The sequence below is a fragment of the Sparassis crispa genome (assembly GCF_003851025.1).
Source record: "Sparassis crispa DNA, contig_000000F, whole genome shotgun sequence".
Taxonomy (NCBI): Eukaryota; Fungi; Basidiomycota; class Agaricomycetes; order Polyporales; family Sparassidaceae; genus Sparassis; species Sparassis crispa.
Genome location: NW_020939747.1, coordinates 1,432,958 through 1,450,537, shown reverse-complemented (window position 1 = coordinate 1,450,537; position 17,580 = coordinate 1,432,958). Strand labels below are relative to the sequence as shown.

At 54.5% G+C, this 17,580-nt stretch overlaps 8 protein-coding genes across 8 annotated transcripts; 3 read left to right on the top strand and 5 right to left on the bottom strand.

Annotated features, from left to right (window-relative positions):
- Positions 1-228: 228 nt before the first annotated feature.
- On the top strand, positions 229-1,179 carry SCP_0104890 (RmlC-like cupin; the record flags this gene model as incomplete). Its single annotated transcript, XM_027752721.1, has 5 exons — positions 229-466; positions 522-539; positions 592-639; positions 695-733; positions 839-1,179. 5 exons carry the CDS (start codon positions 229-231, stop codon positions 1,177-1,179), a joined length of 684 nt encoding a protein of 227 aa, XP_027608522.1.
- A 678-nt stretch (positions 1,180-1,857) lies between these two features.
- On the bottom strand, positions 1,858-3,295 carry SCP_0104880 (hypothetical protein; the record flags this gene model as incomplete). The annotated part of the gene is made up of 6 exons (XM_027752720.1): positions 1,858-2,057; positions 2,110-2,176; positions 2,231-2,380; positions 2,435-2,549; positions 2,604-2,805; positions 3,286-3,295. 6 exons carry the CDS (start codon positions 3,293-3,295, stop codon positions 1,858-1,860), a joined length of 744 nt encoding a protein of 247 aa, XP_027608521.1.
- Positions 3,296-3,681: 386 nt separating this feature from the next.
- SCP_0104870 (Cytochrome c oxidase subunit 6, mitochondrial) lies at positions 3,682-4,142 on the top strand (the record flags this gene model as incomplete). The annotated part of the gene is made up of 2 exons (XM_027752719.1): positions 3,682-4,051; positions 4,108-4,142. 2 exons carry the CDS (start codon positions 3,682-3,684, stop codon positions 4,140-4,142), a joined length of 405 nt encoding a protein of 134 aa, XP_027608520.1.
- Positions 4,143-4,811: 669 nt separating this feature from the next.
- On the top strand, positions 4,812-5,683 carry SCP_0104860 (Ankyrin repeat-containing protein; the record flags this gene model as incomplete). The annotated part of the gene is made up of 7 exons (XM_027752718.1): positions 4,812-4,836; positions 4,891-4,984; positions 5,041-5,054; positions 5,108-5,120; positions 5,208-5,384; positions 5,447-5,568; positions 5,619-5,683. The coding sequence occupies 7 exons, from the start codon at positions 4,812-4,814 to the stop codon at positions 5,681-5,683; spliced, it is 510 nt and encodes a 169-aa protein (XP_027608519.1).
- Positions 5,684-5,869: 186 nt separating this feature from the next.
- Positions 5,870-8,039, bottom strand: SCP_0104850 (Histidine--tRNA ligase, mitochondrial; the record flags this gene model as incomplete). Its single annotated transcript, XM_027752717.1, has 8 exons — positions 5,870-6,145; positions 6,202-6,684; positions 6,744-6,871; positions 6,923-7,016; positions 7,068-7,166; positions 7,216-7,323; positions 7,379-7,726; positions 7,821-8,039. 8 exons carry the CDS (start codon positions 8,037-8,039, stop codon positions 5,870-5,872), a joined length of 1,755 nt encoding a protein of 584 aa, XP_027608518.1.
- A 434-nt stretch (positions 8,040-8,473) lies between these two features.
- Positions 8,474-10,248, bottom strand: SCP_0104840 (Uncharacterized CDP-alcohol phosphatidyltransferase class-I family protein; the record flags this gene model as incomplete). Its single annotated transcript, XM_027752716.1, has 11 exons — positions 8,474-8,687; positions 8,747-9,061; positions 9,112-9,256; positions 9,308-9,391; positions 9,442-9,559; positions 9,613-9,635; positions 9,689-9,744; positions 9,801-9,848; positions 9,910-10,028; positions 10,090-10,171; positions 10,223-10,248. The coding sequence occupies 11 exons, from the start codon at positions 10,246-10,248 to the stop codon at positions 8,474-8,476; spliced, it is 1,230 nt and encodes a 409-aa protein (XP_027608517.1).
- An 805-nt stretch (positions 10,249-11,053) lies between these two features.
- Positions 11,054-13,725, bottom strand: SCP_0104830 (ARM repeat-containing protein; the record flags this gene model as incomplete). The annotated part of the gene is made up of 13 exons (XM_027752715.1): positions 11,054-11,074; positions 11,124-11,133; positions 11,193-11,290; positions 11,347-11,422; positions 11,483-11,657; positions 11,710-11,833; positions 11,885-11,954; positions 12,010-12,056; positions 12,106-12,268; positions 12,319-12,399; positions 12,457-12,650; positions 12,715-13,335; positions 13,393-13,725. 13 exons carry the CDS (start codon positions 13,723-13,725, stop codon positions 11,054-11,056), a joined length of 2,013 nt encoding a protein of 670 aa, XP_027608516.1.
- Positions 13,726-15,055: 1,330 nt separating this feature from the next.
- Positions 15,056-17,317, bottom strand: SCP_0104820 (Carbon catabolite-derepressing protein; the record flags this gene model as incomplete). The annotated part of the gene is made up of 7 exons (XM_027752714.1): positions 15,056-15,322; positions 15,381-15,905; positions 15,958-16,007; positions 16,061-16,465; positions 16,515-16,957; positions 17,014-17,155; positions 17,221-17,317. 7 exons carry the CDS (start codon positions 17,315-17,317, stop codon positions 15,056-15,058), a joined length of 1,929 nt encoding a protein of 642 aa, XP_027608515.1.
- Between the last annotated feature and the right edge of the window lie 263 nt (positions 17,318-17,580).

Below are 17,580 nucleotides of genomic sequence, written 5' to 3'. Positions count from 1 at the left end.
TGTTCCGCAAACGGCTGTAAGGTCTGCTGAAGACCTGTTTGCATATATTCCCATCTGTCGGGCTTTCAACCGTGTTTTTTCTCCTTTTCTCTGGTTCTTTTTCTGTGATGCTTGCATCGCCTGATGTTCTGTACCAGTACCTTGATTTCATGCCATCGAGAGCTTGTGACCTCATGTCAATGCACTATGTTCATTTACTGACCTTCAAGTAGATCAGAGCCAGCCGCCATGGCTCCAAACGTGCACAGTGGCATCAACACTCAACAACTCTCAGAGTGTGTACTTTTCGTGAGTGTGTTCCACACGCATCCCCATGCTACCGAGTTGCTGTATGCAGTCAACAGCACGATCACCACTGGCATGATCCCACAGGGCGGTACACGCTTTATCTTCAACAATGTGACCGCTGGTTCTGGCATAGTCCTTCCTCAGGGCTCTGTTTACTTCGAGATCAATGACAACTGTGGTATGTCTCTCATCCACATTTAGATTGATGTGAGAGGTTTACGACGTGTTCCCAGACCCTGTTACATTCGTTTGTACGTGCTGATCCACGCGCGACACCCACGTTATATGCTCACCCTCGATTAGCTGCGCTGAACAGCGAGGATCCTGGTGCTAGTCCAGTTGCTCAGCTCTGTGAGCACATTCCCTGTCGATTTCAACTGAGTGATATTGACACTCCATACGTCAGTTTTCGGAATGCCGCCCAACGTCGTCAGCACGTCTCTCGGTGACGTCGGTGTTCAAGAAGTCGCCCAGTTGGCCTCGATGGTGAGCGCAGCACTCATATTCAATTAACACACCGGACGTGACTGACCATCACCGGCGGTACCAGATCCCCGACACTTCATCCTCGGCACAGACAAGTGCCTGCAGCGCTGCGGCCTCATGCGCAGCACCCAGCCGATGGCCCAGCAGGATCCGCGCGTACCGGGGAACACATTCCTCTCCGGTGTGAGCACGGGCATGGGTGCGGCCACCTCCTCGACGTCGTACAGCCGCAGCATCATGCAGACCGCGGACCTCATTGCGGCGATCGAGAACTCCATCGCGCTGTCAGTGATCTGCATCTCCGCAACTGTAGCCTCCTCCGCGGACATTACGACATGCAATGAACTCGCGCGTGGTTTGAAATGGATACAGGGATGCTGGGAACAACGGTTCTGCGTGCAGTAGAGAATTTCGTACATATAGAACACAGTATATATATATATTTTATTTTGCATATAAGCATATTTCACGGCAATAAGTACAGAATGGGAAGGACAAATTAAACTGGTGCGCAATTTTGCGAGCATGTGACCTAGCGAGCGTTTGGGCCTGAGGCTCATCGCCAATGAGCCCCAGGTTAACCCGAGGGCCCGATAGACTGAGGTCCGCCCCTCCCTTTTCCACCCCAGGCTCATTTCTATTCACCCAGGGTTCAACCACTAGCAGGGTCCAACCGTGTTGAATACGGTGACCTGCCTGTGTAGTAGTGAAGGGCAAACTCGCTACGACAGATCTTAATGGCCAATTGAGTCGTGGGTCCAAAACATCCATACGATGTAGCTGAGATTGGGACAGCGAAGTAATAAATCTACCGTTTACATATGCAGAACGCCGAATTCTTCACATATCAAACGACGACAGTTGGTAGTCGACGCATACAAATCGAGTGAGACACCATCGCCCAAAGTGTGACAACACATTATATATGTACATGAGAATTCAACAGTAGTATCAGCACAAATAATCACTGGCATACGAATAAAGAGGAACAGCGAAATTTTTGATTCGGTCAAGTTGCAGCCTGCGGTGCAGCCGACGCGGACTCGGATTCGGCAGGCATATCTCGGAGCCAGAAGCTGTAGCCTAGTACCGCCTGTCGTCGTATCCACCACCGCCACCGCGGCGGTCGTAGTCGCGGCCGTATCCCCGATCGTAGTCGCGATAACCGCCACGTTCGTAGTCGCGTCCACCACCACGTGTATCGTCGTCATAGCGGGGACGACGGCGGTCGTCGTTGCGCGAGTAGCGGCTGTCGTAGGGGCGCGGGTCGTAGGGGCGTTCGTCTAGCGCAGGACAACATTGAGTGCCAACCCAAACACACCAAAAAATACGAACATTCATTGCGCTTCGGCGGACCGTAATATCTTCCAGGCGTCGGAGTGCGGGCGCGTCCACGGCGGGCCTGCAAAATAATGCCATCAAAGGCGCGAAAGCATAAGGAAGATTAAGTACCCACCTTCTCGACTGTCATGGTCTTGCCCATAAGATCAGTAGCATTCAACGCGGTGATAGCAGCATCTGCCTCTTCGCCGGTCTCCATCGTCACGAACCCAAACCCGCGCGACTCACGCGTGTGCGGATCATACATGACCTGGGCCTTCTTGATCTGCAGAACAATGAGCTGTCAACGAGTGGCGGCGGCACAGCAATCGATGCTCACCCGGCCCACTTTGGCGAACGCAGCCTCGAGGTCGCGCGTGTCGACACGGTTGCTCAGCCCGGAAACATGCAGGTTGTTCCCTGGGTTCTGACCGCCGCCGCTACCGTCGCCGCGACTGCAGCATCTTCAGTCTCAGGATAAGCCTGAAAATGAAAATGAAAAAACTGACGCTCTGTCGTCGCCGCGTGCCCCAGGGCTCCTGCTCCTGCTGGAGCGCCTCGGGGGCTCAACCGCACGGGCGGGCTCGCCGTTGTTCCATCCTTGGTCATCAGCACTGCCTATTCCGGTGCCGTTGCTCATGGTAGTGTCGTGGGTCGGAATGCTGATGCCGCCGCCGTTGGCCGGAGGGGCCATATCTTGAGACTGCCAGGCTGAGAGGTGCGGGGGAGGGTTAAGTCAGGTCGGTTATGTCGAGGAGGGATAGTGAGGGATGGCGGGCGAGGGCCGGCACACACAAGAAAAGGGAAACGGCGCCGACGCGTACGGACGGGTGGAGTATGCGTGAAGAAACTGAACACACAACAGGGAGACGGAAGAGGGAAGTACTGAACACTGAAGGCGCAAGTGCAGTGCTATGCTGGACTGCTTCTCCTGACGACCGAGCCAGAGCGCCTGCAAGAAAGACTCGTCGCTGAAGGCCTTCAGCCAACAGACGACAATGCACACGGCGCAGACCACGGGCGTCACAGGGCGTCAACTGTGGGCTGAGGGCTGCTGCGGCCGTACGGATAACATTAGAGACTAGTCCTCGGAAGCGTGGTGGGGGCGTGGTGGGTGCGGACAGTCACAAGGTGGTAGCAGGAACATCGTCGTCGCTGTCGTCGTCGCCGGGGCTGATGCTGAAGACGTACCATCATCCATTGCTGCGAGTTGAAGAGCTGGTGTCGTGGCGGAGGAAGAGGTTGGGTGAGAAAATCCGCCAGCGGCGCCCGTTACTTATGCGGCAACCGCCAAATACGACCACACCGAGCTCTCATTTTCCAAGAACAGTCTCGGGTACTTTCACCACTCGTCCTCAGTAAAATAAAAGGAACATGGCGCTGACAGAATGTATTCCTTGAAATAAGGGGGGGAACACCAGAAAAGTGAGCAGCCTTAGCAGAAGTGGAGAGAGAGATGGAGAGACGGTCGGAGTGGACCGGTTGAGAGGAAATCCAGACGAGTCGCGGCGAGGCTTGACATCGAGCCAGCCATTTTACCCGTCGTCTCCCAACAATCCTCGTCTCCTGCCCTCCTTCTCCACCACCATGCGTCCTCAGATGATCACGGCCCTCCTCCGCGCACGCCCCGTCGCTGTGCGCGTCGCACCCGCCCTCGCGCGCCCCGCATCCAGCGCGCACGACCACCAGGAGACGTTCGAGTCGTTCAACGAGCGGTACTTGCAGTTCTTCCAGTCCGCGCAGGATCTCTTCGAGGTCCAGCGCGGCCTCAACAACTGCTTCGCGCACGACTTGGTTCCCGCCCCCAACGTCATCGAGGCTGCCGTCCGCGCCGCCCGCCGCGTCAACGACTACGCGACAGCTGTCAGGATTTTTGAGGGCATCAAGGAGAAGGTGGAGAACAAGCAGCAGTACCAGGCTTATTTGGATGAGCTCAAGGGCGTCAGGGAGGAGCTCGGTATGTCCAGCTTTCTGCCTTCAATCTCTCCGTGCGGTGCTTACGTCTCCTCGAAGGGATTAACATCAGAGAAGAATTGTACTCGTCATAAAGCGTGTCTTCTTAGCTTAGAAGTAGGTTAACAGAGTTACCTTCTCCTTCTGCCAGATCGTGTTATGCTGACGCCGGATGACCCGCCAGTAAACGTTCTATGCCAAGGGCAATACCAACGTGTGGTACTACTACGGACAAAATCGCATGATATGTGTCCTACTGATACTGGATAACGTCTTTCCTACGAAAGACGTCCGTGCATACGGCGGCTTCAACTGAACATGGATCGCTATTTTTCGCCGTAATCTATTGCAACTTCATCGGTGACTGCAAAATGTTTCCTAACGGTTAGATCTAAGTATTCTCGCGCCATTGCGTTGTATCAGCTTTCATGGCCAATTCATGGCTATCAACGACGTTGGTTGGTGCGCGACAAGTCGCTATCCGACGTGTAGAGCATTTCACCTGCGAGTTTTGACTGCCAACAGTGTAGCCATGACCATGTCTATGTTACTCTCATCACTTATTCCAACTATGTTGTTCTACACTCCGCAGAACGCCCCTATGCCTTTCGTCGGGCGGCGATGCACGCACCGAAGTTAGACTTGCAGCGGATCAATGAGTCGAGAGTTTATGGTTGTGCACGCGCTCTGGGCGTCTAAGTCACGCGTGTCGACTTCTACCGTGTTGTATTGCTGCATAGCCGCTTGCTCTTTCGGACGACAACATGGCATCAGAAGGTGCAAGCAATAGTACGTAGTCACCACCTCATCTGCGCAAATAAAATAAACCCGGGACTGTGCCAGACGAACGGCTACTCGCCGCTGCGCGCCAGGACAACGAGGATATGCTCCTCGACGTCTTCGAGTCCGGGAACTTCGACATCAACTTCCAGGATGGGTGCGCGCACCCCCTATCGCATCGCCCGCCCCGCTGACTTCCGTGCCCGTGCGCAGGTTGGGAAACACAGGTGCGCTTTCGCCTCCGCACGTCCCGGCATCGCGCTGACCGCGCGCCGCCCAGCACTCCATTACGCGTGAGTATGTATCTCCGCCTCGCGCCGCGCGTTGGCAGGGCACTCACCACCCTCCTCCATCCTTCCCGTGCTGTGCTTCAATTTCAGCGCCTCGCACGGCAACCTCACTGTGCTCGAGCACATCCTCTCGCACGAGGACTGCGACGTCGACCCGGTCAACCGCATCGAGAAGGCAACACCGCTTCACCTCGCGCTCGCACACCCCGACGCCGAGCTGCGCATGGCCGTCGTCGAGAGCTTGCTCGACGCTGGCGCAGACACCACGTACGTTTCCGCCCCCTTTCCGTGCGGCGCAAGGCCGACCTAATGCCCCTTGGCATGCGCAGGATAAAGAACAAGAACGGCGAGACCGCGTCGGACCTTGTATCTCCTGACGATAGCGAGATCCGCGCGCTGATACGGAACGCGCAGGCGGGTGCCGCGATTTCGCGCGACGATGTTGTTGATGGTGTGTCTCCATCTACTGCCTTACATTCTGGAGCTTACTGTTCCCATTAGACGAGGATGAAGGCGAGCCCGGCTCAGGATCGGGCTCAGGATCGGGCTCGGAAGACGAGGATTGAGCTGTCATAAGCAATGAAGATCGCGGAATGTTATCATACTTTCACGTACCTGTAAGCCTGGATTTCTGGATTACTTGCATAACGGCCCCGCGGACAGGGGAGCTTGGTTGGATACGCATCTATCCCAATTATTACATCTATATATCTTCTGCACACAGGTATACACCCCTCGAGGCCCCAACGCGCTCAGCTCTGCACCCACTTCCCGCTCGCCCACTCTGCGTGCGTCTGTGTCCGCTTGAGCCACGCGATGAGCTCGTCGCGCTTCACCTTCACGCCCTTGTCGGTCGACTCGATCTTGATCTTCTTCCCGTCAACGAGCTCCCACTTCTGCTCCTTCACGGTGACGAGCCCCTCCTTGAGCTCCTCCTCGCCCAGAATGACTGCGAATGGCACCTCGTCGCGCTCCCCCGCCGCGAACTGCGCGGCGATCTTCGGCTTGTTCTTGAACAAGAAGTCCGTCTGCGCGCCGCGTTAACCTCTACCATGGATACGCGCAGCGGCAGCGAGAGACGCACCTTGATGCCCGCATCGCGGAGCTCGCGCACGAGCGCGACGCGCTGCGTGAGCAGCCCGTCGCCGGCGGCCATGACGTACACCATCGTCTCCTTGCTGCGCATCCCGCGCTGCACCCACTTGGGCCAGACGATCGCGAACACGCGGTCGAGCCCGATGCTCACGCCGATGCACGGCACCCCCGCGGTCTTCTTCCCCTCCGCCGCTGCCGCGGCGGTGAACATGCCTACGAGGTTGTCGTACCGCCCGCCCGCGGCGATCGAGCCGACGCCCACGGAGGACTCGTCGACCTCCTCATCCTCCTCGTCAGTGCTCTTCTTAGCCGGCTTCTTTTTCGCGGGTGCGGGTGTGGGCGGTGGCGAGGAGGGGGAGGCGAAGGCATTGGCAGCGTCGAAGCCTGGTGGTGCGGACGCTTCCACGATCGCTTCGTAGATGATGCCGGTGTAGTAATCCAGCCCCCGCGCGAGGGAGAGGTCAAATGAGAGCTGGGAACATGTCAGGATGGTCGTAAGGAACAAGATATGCTAGTTGCGGACTACCGTACCTTGTCAATTACGCCGTACGCGGTGAGGTAGGTGAAGAGGATGGCCATCTCCTCGATTCCATGTTTTGCGCTGGGATTTGCCATGAGTGCCTTGTCCGCCTTCAGCTGATCCAGGAGCGCCAGTCCACCTGGCAAACGAATGAGTATTGTTCTTCATGGATTTACGGTGGGATGCAGACCTTTGTGCTTGACATATTCTCCAATTTTGTCTGCTACCGCAGCGTCAAGACCCTTTTCGTCGGTCATTTCTTTCTTGACTTCTACCCAGGGAAGCTAAGCTCAACAGTTGAGAGAACGATGTCGAGAATAAGTTCAGGTCATTACCTTGTCTAGTTTGTCTACTGCTGAAGATATTGAGCGGATTTTTTCTGGTGGCACTCCGCACACCTCGAAAATGCCGTCCAAGATTTTTCGGTGGTTAATCTGCCAGAGGTTAAGCAGAGAGACCGGCAGTGTCTGCATACGCACTGACCTTCACGGTAAACTCTCCCACATCTAGTTTCGCCAAGATCGTACACAGCAGACTGATCAGCTCGGAATCTGGAATCATGGTGTCCCATTGCCCTGCGATGTCAAAGTCCTGGCACATCCCAAGTCAGCACCAGTCAACGACGTCACACGAGCACACGACATACAGCCTGCGAGAACTCCCGCATGCGGCCCTTGGACATCACCGGGTTGTCTCTCCGGTAGACCTTCCCGACCTGCCAGAGCTTCGACGACGCGACCTGCGCACCGCCCATGGCGAGGTAGCGCGCGAGCGGGACGGTGTGGTCGTAGCGCAGGGCGAGCTGCTCACCGCCCTGGTCCATGAGGTCGAAGATGAGCTTCGCGTCCTCGCCGTACTTGCCCGCGAGAATGTCCTTGCGCTCGAACACGGGCGTGTCGAGGCAGCTCCCGCCATACGTCGTGAAGCACTCCTTGACGATCCGCTCGATGTGCTCGCGGCAGAACATCTCGCCGGGGCCATAGTCGCGTGTGCCCTGCAAACATTAGATTCCCAGAGTATGCACCAGCACGGGGGCGAATGCAAGTCATGTCAGTCCGAGCAGAGGTCCGAGCATGTCGCGTACGCACCTTGGGCGTCTTGAGCAGTAGCCGTTCCCGCTTCTTGCCCGCATCCTTCGCGCCTCCTGCATTCTGCAGCATCGCGAAGGTGCGCTTGAGCTCGCCAAGCTTCTTCTTCTCCTCCTCGATGAGCGCCGCGTCCGCCTGCTGCTTGCGGAGGTCGGCGATGTGCACAGAAACCTGCGCGATCTCCGCGTTCAGCGCTTCTGGTGTTGCCGTCGTCGTCATTCCTCGAGCAAGTTTGATGGTAATAGTGTGTTGGGGGCGTAAGTTTAGCGTGTACAATCGAGGGAGAGGATAATGCGAGGCTCGGAGGGCCTGCACCAGCATTCAAGTACACAGGTTATCCCGGCGGCGCGCGTGAGCTCAAACCTGACTCGATCACTGCCTCTGTGATCTTATCACCGAAACATCGCCACCACGATCGTAGGCAGGGACACAGATTCCGTCAACCCTTCTCTGATGACTCTGAACGCGGAATGCATGGACAACTGCGATAGCATTCGAACAAGATCATAGCATATGCATGAGCTCTAGCGATTACCTGTGTCTACATATTCTACCGGGTAAATAACCGACTCGTCACGCGTCGTCTTCGTATCGCATCGTTGTTGAGCAGCATTCGTCAGTGGTCGTCCACCCGCCGGAGTGTCGAGCAGGCATCACTGCCTTTTCGCGTCGCCGTTCGCTGCTGACGCCTCCACCCACGCGCCGCTCGCGTTCTTCTTGCGCACTGTGAAGCACGCGATCCCGAGGTAGTTCGTGATATCGCGAATCACCAGCACGCAGAACCGCGCGTAAGAGAGGAACGACACCGCCAGCGTCACATACACGAAGATCGTCGTCCTGAACCGCGTGCTCTGGATCAATGGTGGCCTGCGAACACAAACGAAGTCAACATTGGCGAGAGGGGGAAGTAAAGCGAGGGGACGCACAGATTGAACAACAGCGGCATGTTAGCGTCGATCGCGCCGACGATGCTCCATATCCACATCGAATCCCACCACGGGAACGGCTGCTTCGTGAGGTGCGCGAGAATAACGCGCGATACCTGATGTGCAAACTGCAGACCCCATGCGCACAGGAACGGCAAGAACAGCGGCGAGTTGATTATCGCAGAATCCAGGTACGACGGCGACGCCAACCAGAAGACCTCAATCGCGACAGACACTGGGAAGGGGAGCAGCAGTAGCAATGGCTGAAATGGACCTTGCTTGTTCTCCACACAGGATCGGTACACATTGATATAGCTGCGTACAGAGTGGGCAAGTAGACGATGTAGCAATGAGTGAGCGCGCACCTAATAGTGATGTTGAAGGCCAAGCCAAGCGTGCCAAAGAGCATGAACAGATCATTCAACCCGATATCGGGCACCTTCTCGGCGATCGCAGGTACCTTGTCTAATCCGCTGAACGTGAGGAAACCCGTATCCCATATAGTCGTACCTACATTACCCGATCTAACAGGAGCTCAATAAGCTACTCACAAGGACTCACCATAGATCCCAGAGACGATGTAGAGGCCCACGATCATCAAGATACCCTCCACGGGTCCGGAGAACACACCGAGATACAACTGTCCTGGAGCAAACAGTCAGATGTGCCGCATCAGGTGATGGAATGGTGGGCACCAGTGTGATACTCCTCCCACGTGGTAAGGTAGAAATTCGCCAGAGTCGCGATCTGGGCGGCGACAGTCCACCATGAACGGCCTAGGTTCAGCGCGCGATTCGCGAGGATGACTTCAAGCTGAAGGTTGTGTTAAATGTCGAACACGAATGCCAACGGTGGAAGAGCATCACCGTAGTATTCAGTGCATCACAACCTGTGATCCGTGAATTAGCACTTTATCCCGTGGTGGACGGTATTCAGACGCACCATGATCGAACAACTCCCCCAAAGGTCCCGCCATCCCGGTACGCCGCGCTTGCTTCCTTCAAGAAAAACAATAGGCACGAACGAGCCAAGCAGCATACCATCCCAGACTCACCCGTCAATAGCATCAAAGCTCTGGTACAAAAACAGCCCCACCGCCCATCTGGAGCCGCGTAACTTTGCTCAGGCGTGGTGCGGCAGATAACAAACAGGAAGCTACTCGCGTGAAGTATATCCACCGAGGCGGTCCTATGGCACCCTCCTTCTCCGTGAGGTACGTCGGGTCGAACCACAGCATTGTCGCGAAGTTCAGCAGCACCATGCATAGGCCCGAGAGTGTGATCTGCACACGTAAGCGTTCCCTCAATGCGCACATAAGCAGCAATAGAAATATTTGGGCGTACGGTGTTGGGAGCAACCCATGTCGGCCACAGGGTAACCAGCCAGTTCCAGAATGGATTGAGAACAAATCTGGTGATGAGGGACCTGTGTGACGTGGTGAGCAACGGTGGTGAGGGTATGCTGTGCGAGGATTACTTGCTTGTCCACTCCTTTGTAAGCATATTTTTTGAGATTTTCTAGCGCATGCAGAGGGATGTAGCCCATGGCGGCTCTGCGGCGGACCAGGGTTACTGGGAGTAGCGCATACGCTTGGCGCAGACAGCTTTCCTGAAACGAAAAATTCGCGTGACGTCACGCGACGCACGTTCGACGCGTCGCGTGCACAGTTGAACTGCTCTAACGGTTCGATCTTCGTGCGACTCAGACGATGCATACGACGACGATTACTTCGACGACATGGTAAAGACAGTGGGTGTAGGATGTACTTGGTACAAAGGGTCTGCGGCCTAAGCGAGACGCTGGAAGAATACGAAGTGCGGTAGAACGAAGCGAAAACACCGCGACTGCAACCGGTCAAAACATTGAGAAAGAACGAAGGTACGGATGGAATAAGGAGCAATAAAAAGGCGAGCGGTGTAAATGCGACGGAGAAGATGTACAGATGATGTGTATGGCGAATGAGAGTCCGTTTGCAGGCAGATGCGTTTGATGCAGTGGGAGGATGCGTTCGATTCGGCGTGGTAAAAGAGACCAGATGACCGCGATGCTTGCTTTATGACGATGGAAGACATGGTTGTGAAATTGTATTCTTGATTTGATGCGAGATGATATGTTGACTTGGCCTTGTTGTATGGATGGGAGAGACGACGAAGCTTGCTGGAGAGTTTCCGATGTTTTCAAGGAGTCGTAAGCGAAGTATGGATGGGGATGTAGGAGGCCCAGGAAGAACAAGCGTGTGAGATTGCATTGAAGATGTGCTGGGAGAAATGTGCTTGATGTCCAAAACGACGTAGAGATCGTTCAGTACTAGTAGCCATAGTATGCGCGCTGCGAAATGGTCAGCCATAAAAATAGTAGACAGAAGAAGTCTTCAGACCATTCGATCGCTGGAAGAGACACAACAATCAGGACATATATGCCTAGTGAGATGGGAAGTACAACATACAACAACCAAATAACCTTGGATCCCGTCTTACAGCCACGCAACGTCACAATGTGCCCACGGATAGACTCGTAGAGAAGAGCGCGCTGGTCTTTGTCGGCCTTGAAGAAGGTTCATAAGTCTGAGGCGAATCAAGGCACGCATTGACCACACTCACGTTAGGTAACACGCTCGCAATCAACTGGCTTCCCGTCACGGAAAGCGCCAAATCGACGATCATTGCTCGGCGGCCTCTACGAGTTACACCGCGCATTAGCATCCAGCGCGACAAAAAGTCAGAAGAAACGGCGAACCCTCTGGAAGGCTCACACATCCGCTTCATGAGCTTATCGAGAGTCTCCTTGCCGCCTTCCTTGAGCGCCTTCGTGACTGACTTGACGCCTTGCTCGTTAGTGGCATAATCGAGTAAACCTGACAGAAGATGGTCGAGGGCCATGTCGCGGTGGCTTTTCGATCCGTGCTCGAGAACTTTCGATGAAAAGATCAGCGAATGCAAAACAGAGAACTGAAGCATGCTCACTGTGCTGCACACAATAGGAGCCCCACTGACTCTTCGCAACTTCGCCGAAGACATCCGGTCCTTGATTGAGAAGCTCGTCGACGATACCGTCCTTGGCCGATTCTTCAAGGTTTTCGAAGGCATGCTGAATGGTACTCATAAACGTTTCGTTATCGAAGACTGCAAATAGGCATACCTGAACGACAAGGGAGCCCGTCTCGTGGCAAGCCAGAGACGCCCACTTCCCCTTCAATGACTTGTTAACACTGCATAGTGCAAGGTGAGTCATTATATGCGGCGAAAATGTAGCAGAAAACGCACTAAGTAAAGATTGGGGGCGCAGGAGGCGTCCAAGTCAGTTCCATAATCTAGCAGAAGGTGAGTCAAGGCTCCAGCAGTGCGAGATATATGATGGACCTTGCTCCAAACATGAGAAGCATGTTTATTGACCAGGGTTTGCGCCGGATCACCGAGAAGAAGCTCAGAGACGATCAACAAGCGGATATCCTCCTCGCAATCGAGCGCCTTCTGCAACACATGGCAGCCGTAGCAGTTGGTGGCTAGATCGACAACGCGACCCCTACCGCGGAACGGTGAGAACTGGAATTATGAGCCAGTCTATGAACAGACCTCATGCAGCCTACGATCTTTCTGCGCTCCTCTATACTTGCCGTAGCCTCAAGGCAGCGTTGGACGGCCCAATTACCGAAGCTACATCAGCAGTCGCATCAGACCTGACTATATGCATGCAGTTTTCTGGGAATTTACCGATGAGCCATCATCTCAAAACCCTTCGCGCATATAGCGTCAACGATTTTGGCGCGTTCCTCGGAATCCGCAACCTTGAGCTTTTGCTGAAGGAAGATCGACGCTTGCTGATCAGAAGATTTGATGATGCGAGACACAAAGAGATGGTAAGGAGGGGTCGAAGAAGGATGGAGCAAAGAAAGGAAGTTAATGGGCTATATCAGCAGTCCAGGATCTCATCAGCGACACGACAGTACAGTAGACACATGCGGTACTGACCTCGTGAGCGTGAGACGGACCTGGACCTTGAGACTGTAAGTGAGAAGACTGCACAGTGCGTAAGACAGGGTCATTGTCAAGGATCGCAGAGGTGTAGTCAACGACACGTCTCTCCTCGTTCACCCACTCAGACGACGTGCGGAGGCGCTGGGAGTAAGCAGGAGACACGGGAGAAGAATCTACGCGATGACGAATAGAATGCGAATCCCGAAGGAAAGGCGCAGCACTGGGAGCCGGGGAAGGACCTTCGGAAAACGGTTCAAAAACCGGGAAGGCGTTCGACTCTGCGCGGAAAGCAGAAGCATTTCGCGAGGACGGGAAAGAGGAGCTAGAGTTGCGGAATAGGTTCGATCCAGCCAGCCCATCGTGATACCCGTGCGGAGCACTTGTCTCGAACAGACGATCGTTCGGTTGCGAAGAATAGACGCCACCAAAGTCGTAGTGCGCAAATTTTGGGTCAAACATTTTTGCAGGGGATAGATCGGTAGGGGTCAAAAGAGCAGACGTATTAGAGATAGGTGATAGATCAGGAGAAGTTGGGGACGGAGGGGGAAAGGAGGAGGGGGGAATTAGGGGTGCGGGTGAGTTAAGGTTGAGACTGCGAAGTAACTGTTCAACATGCTAGCTCAAACGAGTGAGTAAAGGTATGTCTACGAGAGAGGAAAACTTGATACAGACGATTTCATCCGAAGTCGGAGAGACCTTTTTGCGGCCATCCCCAATGGCGCCAACGTCTCTCTTGCGATGGCCAACGAAACCAACAGGACCGAACACGTCTTCGCCCCCGAAGGCGACAGGGAATGACGTGGTGCGACGTGCTTCCGGCCGAGTAGCGTTGTTGATGACGTTGACTCTAGTGAAAGAATCTATGGCTCTGGACCAGGCCGTGTCGGACGGCTGGGGTTGCGGGGCCCAGATGGACGAGGCCGTCGACAAGTTACGACTCGGGGAAGGGAGCTTGTCGAAGAGAGGGACGAAGGACTGGGACGAGGAGGTCGTGGTGGACTCCATATCGGCGGGGACGATGGTGGTACAGAAGAAAGGCCGAGGGACGTCGACTGGGTCTTATATATGTTTGCAGCGACGGTCTGACAAGTATGACGGGGACGGAAACGAACCAATGGCAGGGCAGCATGGATGTCTGGCTGTCGAACGGCCGAGTTTGGATATTCCATGCCCGAACAAGGCAACTTCGCAGGTTTCTCACGTCTTGTCGTCATGAAAATATAAATGTCACGCACATATCGAATAGAACACTCACATGGGCACAGAGCATGACACTGACAGAAGTCGCTCTGCGGATCCCGTGTCAAACGCTCCACCGGCAGGCTACCAACCTCTTCCCAGCCGACGACATGCAGACTGCTCTTTCCCGCGTCCAGGCTGGCACTTTACGTGAATGCACAAACGTCGTACTGCGCTGCGGTGGGGCGAAACAGTCGCGATGGCCAGCTTCCGATGGCTTACGCACCACAGTCTGCGACAAGGAGGAAATTTGGGCCTGACACCAGCTAATTCATCAACAGCCTCGAGAGAAGCCCAGTATGACAGCTGTGCTTCTATTTCACGTGAGACACCGTAGTGGCCCAATGATAGTGCTCGCTTGACACGAACACAGGACGGCTGGTCGGTCGACGGCGAGCGGCGAATTATTGTACAATATCGATGTGCGAGGTAAGACATATCGATGTGACGAGCAGCGCCATTAACCCTGTCAGGGCGACGACGGCGAAGCTTGTAGACCTGTTCACGTAGAGGTAGCCAATATTCATCAATATTTCCATACAAAGTCGCTGGTGCAGCGCAAACTGGCACGTACGGGGCCTCGGTCGTATAGTCTTCCGATGACTTGGAAATCATCGTAGGCAGTCTACGCATGCATACAGTGGACAGTATGAACCAGGAGATATTGACATACGCCAACGGGACCTGGAGGCCTGGCCTTCAGTGCGATCAGTAGTCAGAAATATACCCAGTGATAGGAAGTAGAGTGATCGAATGCATTGATGGGAGGGGTGGCGAGCCCATACGCCGCGGCGCCGAAAATCGAGTGGGAGGCATGCGAGCAATGTATCGAGATGTAAAGGTGGACCACGCAGGGAAGTCAGAGTACGGCAATGGTCTGGTCGATGGATATGGTGAATGGGACCAACATTTCGATAGTGTCTAGATGGTTAAATTGTTCCTTCATGAGCGTAATCATACATCTCCGGTGGGCAAAGAGCTACAACACAGGGCGGGGTAACCAAGGATAAGTACTACAACCATAGCGAATACGATAGCTGACAAAAGAAAAACACGCGCACGAAAAGATGAAGCAGCAACCACTGAACAAGGTGGCTCACTCTGAGCCGCCAGCGAGCTCGAGGATTAGCCGACACGCGACGTCCATGAAAACGAATGGCGATACAACCTCGTCTTCGCGCAAGCTCAAGTCCTTCACAGACCGACTTGACTCGGACGCGGTCTCGGAAAGGCTGGTATCCGGATTCGCCATGTCGAACATCCCGGAGCTGGAATCTGGAGACGCCTTGTAAGTCTTCTTGTGGTGGAAGTCGACGAGATAGTTGATGGAATCGACCATGTACAACTGAAGGTTCATGAGGACCTGCACAAGCATGGATCAGAAACCGGTGTGGAGGCTGCGACGGAAAAGAGGGACTCACCACCACATCTTGTACCCTCGCCCTCGTCTCGACGAAGTATACAGAGGACGCAGCACGCAAGTCGACATATCCAGGGCCATCGAACTCCCTCGCGCGATCAATCTTTACCTTCTCGCTATTACGGTTGTCCCCCTTGAGCCCACCAAGTCCGCCAAGATCCTTCTTCTCCTTCCACTCCATTCCAAGTGCCCTCAGTGTTCGATATATCTCCAACATCACTTCCATTGGTGGTGACCTACTGCGAATACCGAAGTGCCACTTCGTCCGATGCTGTTTCTTTTCCCTCACCGGCCACTGTCGTTTCGCGCTAGCGTACGATGCGAGGTGGTGCTGCTCAGGCAGTTGCTCTGGGAGCGACGAATTCAGAACCGCGAAGTTGCTAATCTCGGCTTCGTTTTGTGGTGTTGAGAAGTCGAGCCCGTCGTCGTCATCTTCATCGTACCCATTGAACTCAGACTCAAACGGGTTTTCTTCTAGCTCCGTCCCTCCAGGAGACAGCGCAGTTGGTGAGAGAAGGTTACGTGGCTAAGGGAACATGTTAGCGACTTGACTCAAAGCTCAAGAATGGCAAACGCACGTCTAGGGCAGCCAACTGCGCGTCTCGTTCTTGTTCCGCGTATTCTGCCACTGAGGTCATGTTGTGAGACCATGTACACAGGAACTCATGATGAAATTCTTACAATCTCTCCCCAATCTCCGCTTATCTCGCAAAAGCATGTACGCAACTTTAACCGCATTTCCTTGAGGCCCGTCAGGTCGTCTGAGACACTCCCATACGTCTTCCCTGTCTACGCCTTCCATGCGCACCGCCAGATCGTCGACGACGTCTTCCTCAATTCTCCCCAAGCCCTCGATGATCTCGAAATCGAGCGCCTTCGGCGGAGTAACAAGTGACGACAAGGTTCCCAGCACAGGACCAGGGCGAGGAGGTAATGGGCTGAGATAACGCGGAAGGTCGGTGGTGAAGAATGGGTGTTGAATAATCTCAGGAACCGTGATACGTTTGACAGGGTCGACAGCGAGCATGCCAGTGATCAGTCCCTTCGCTTCCGGAGACAAGTACGACGGCATGTGATATACGCCCTCTACGGCGACATCAGAATGGTCAAAAAGACTGAAAACACGTATACGTACGGCTTATTTTGGTGAAGAGTGTCTGCACGTCCTCGTCCTCGAAGGGTAGACGACCACAGAGCATCACATACAGAATGACACCACAACTCCAGACGTCTATCTCAGGACCAGTATATAACCCACCTCTGATGACTTCGGGGGCGGCATAGTTTGGACTCCCGCAACTGGTCTTCAGGAAGTCGCCGTCTTTGATTTCATTCGAGAGACCAAAGTCAGCGATCTTGACATTCAGATCCGCGTCGAGGAGTACGTTCTCCGGCTTGAGGTCACGATGGACGATCTTGAGGCGGTGGCTATATTCGATCCCAGAGATGAGTTGCTGGAAGAAGCGTCGCGCTTGTGACTCGGGCATGCGTCCATGATCGACGATGTAATTGAACAGCTCGCCACCCGCATACTCGAGGACGATGATGATATCTGTTGGCGTCGATATCACTTCATATCTAGTTGTTGCAGCATGATAAAAAGGTAGTTGAGCATGTGAAACGACGACACTCACAGCTTGATGATGTGGGGGTGCCTGAGCGTGCGCATGTACTCCACCTCGCGCTGTACTCTCGTCTTCGTCTTCGTGGCATTGATGACCTGCTTTGAGATGAACTTCATGGCTACCTCATGGCCAGTGATCGTATGCACGGCCACTGGAAATGCCAGAACACCGTCAGGACGACTTCACGGAGGCAAATTCGCCCAATTACCGGCTCACTTTTGACTTTGCCAAACGTCCCTTCCGCAATCTCCTTGATGACGGTATACTCGCCCAGCTTGGAGGCTGGGAACGTGTGTGGAATTGGTTCAGCCATTGCGGCCCAGTTAGTTGTCGAATTTATGAGCGAAGCGCGGGGTAGTGCAGGTGCGTCGTCGCTGCGTGCAACTCGGCCGATCCACCCGAGTGTTGTGCTGTATTTGTTCGCAGTGGCATATCGTCTTCGACCATGACAAGTATGGCATCCATCGTCCTACGACCTCTGCCTGCTCACCAACAATCCAATATTAATGAGCTTGAAGAAAATGCTTCAGCGAAAAATATCGATTTAGCTGATTCAAACGAGCTACCGACGCGCAA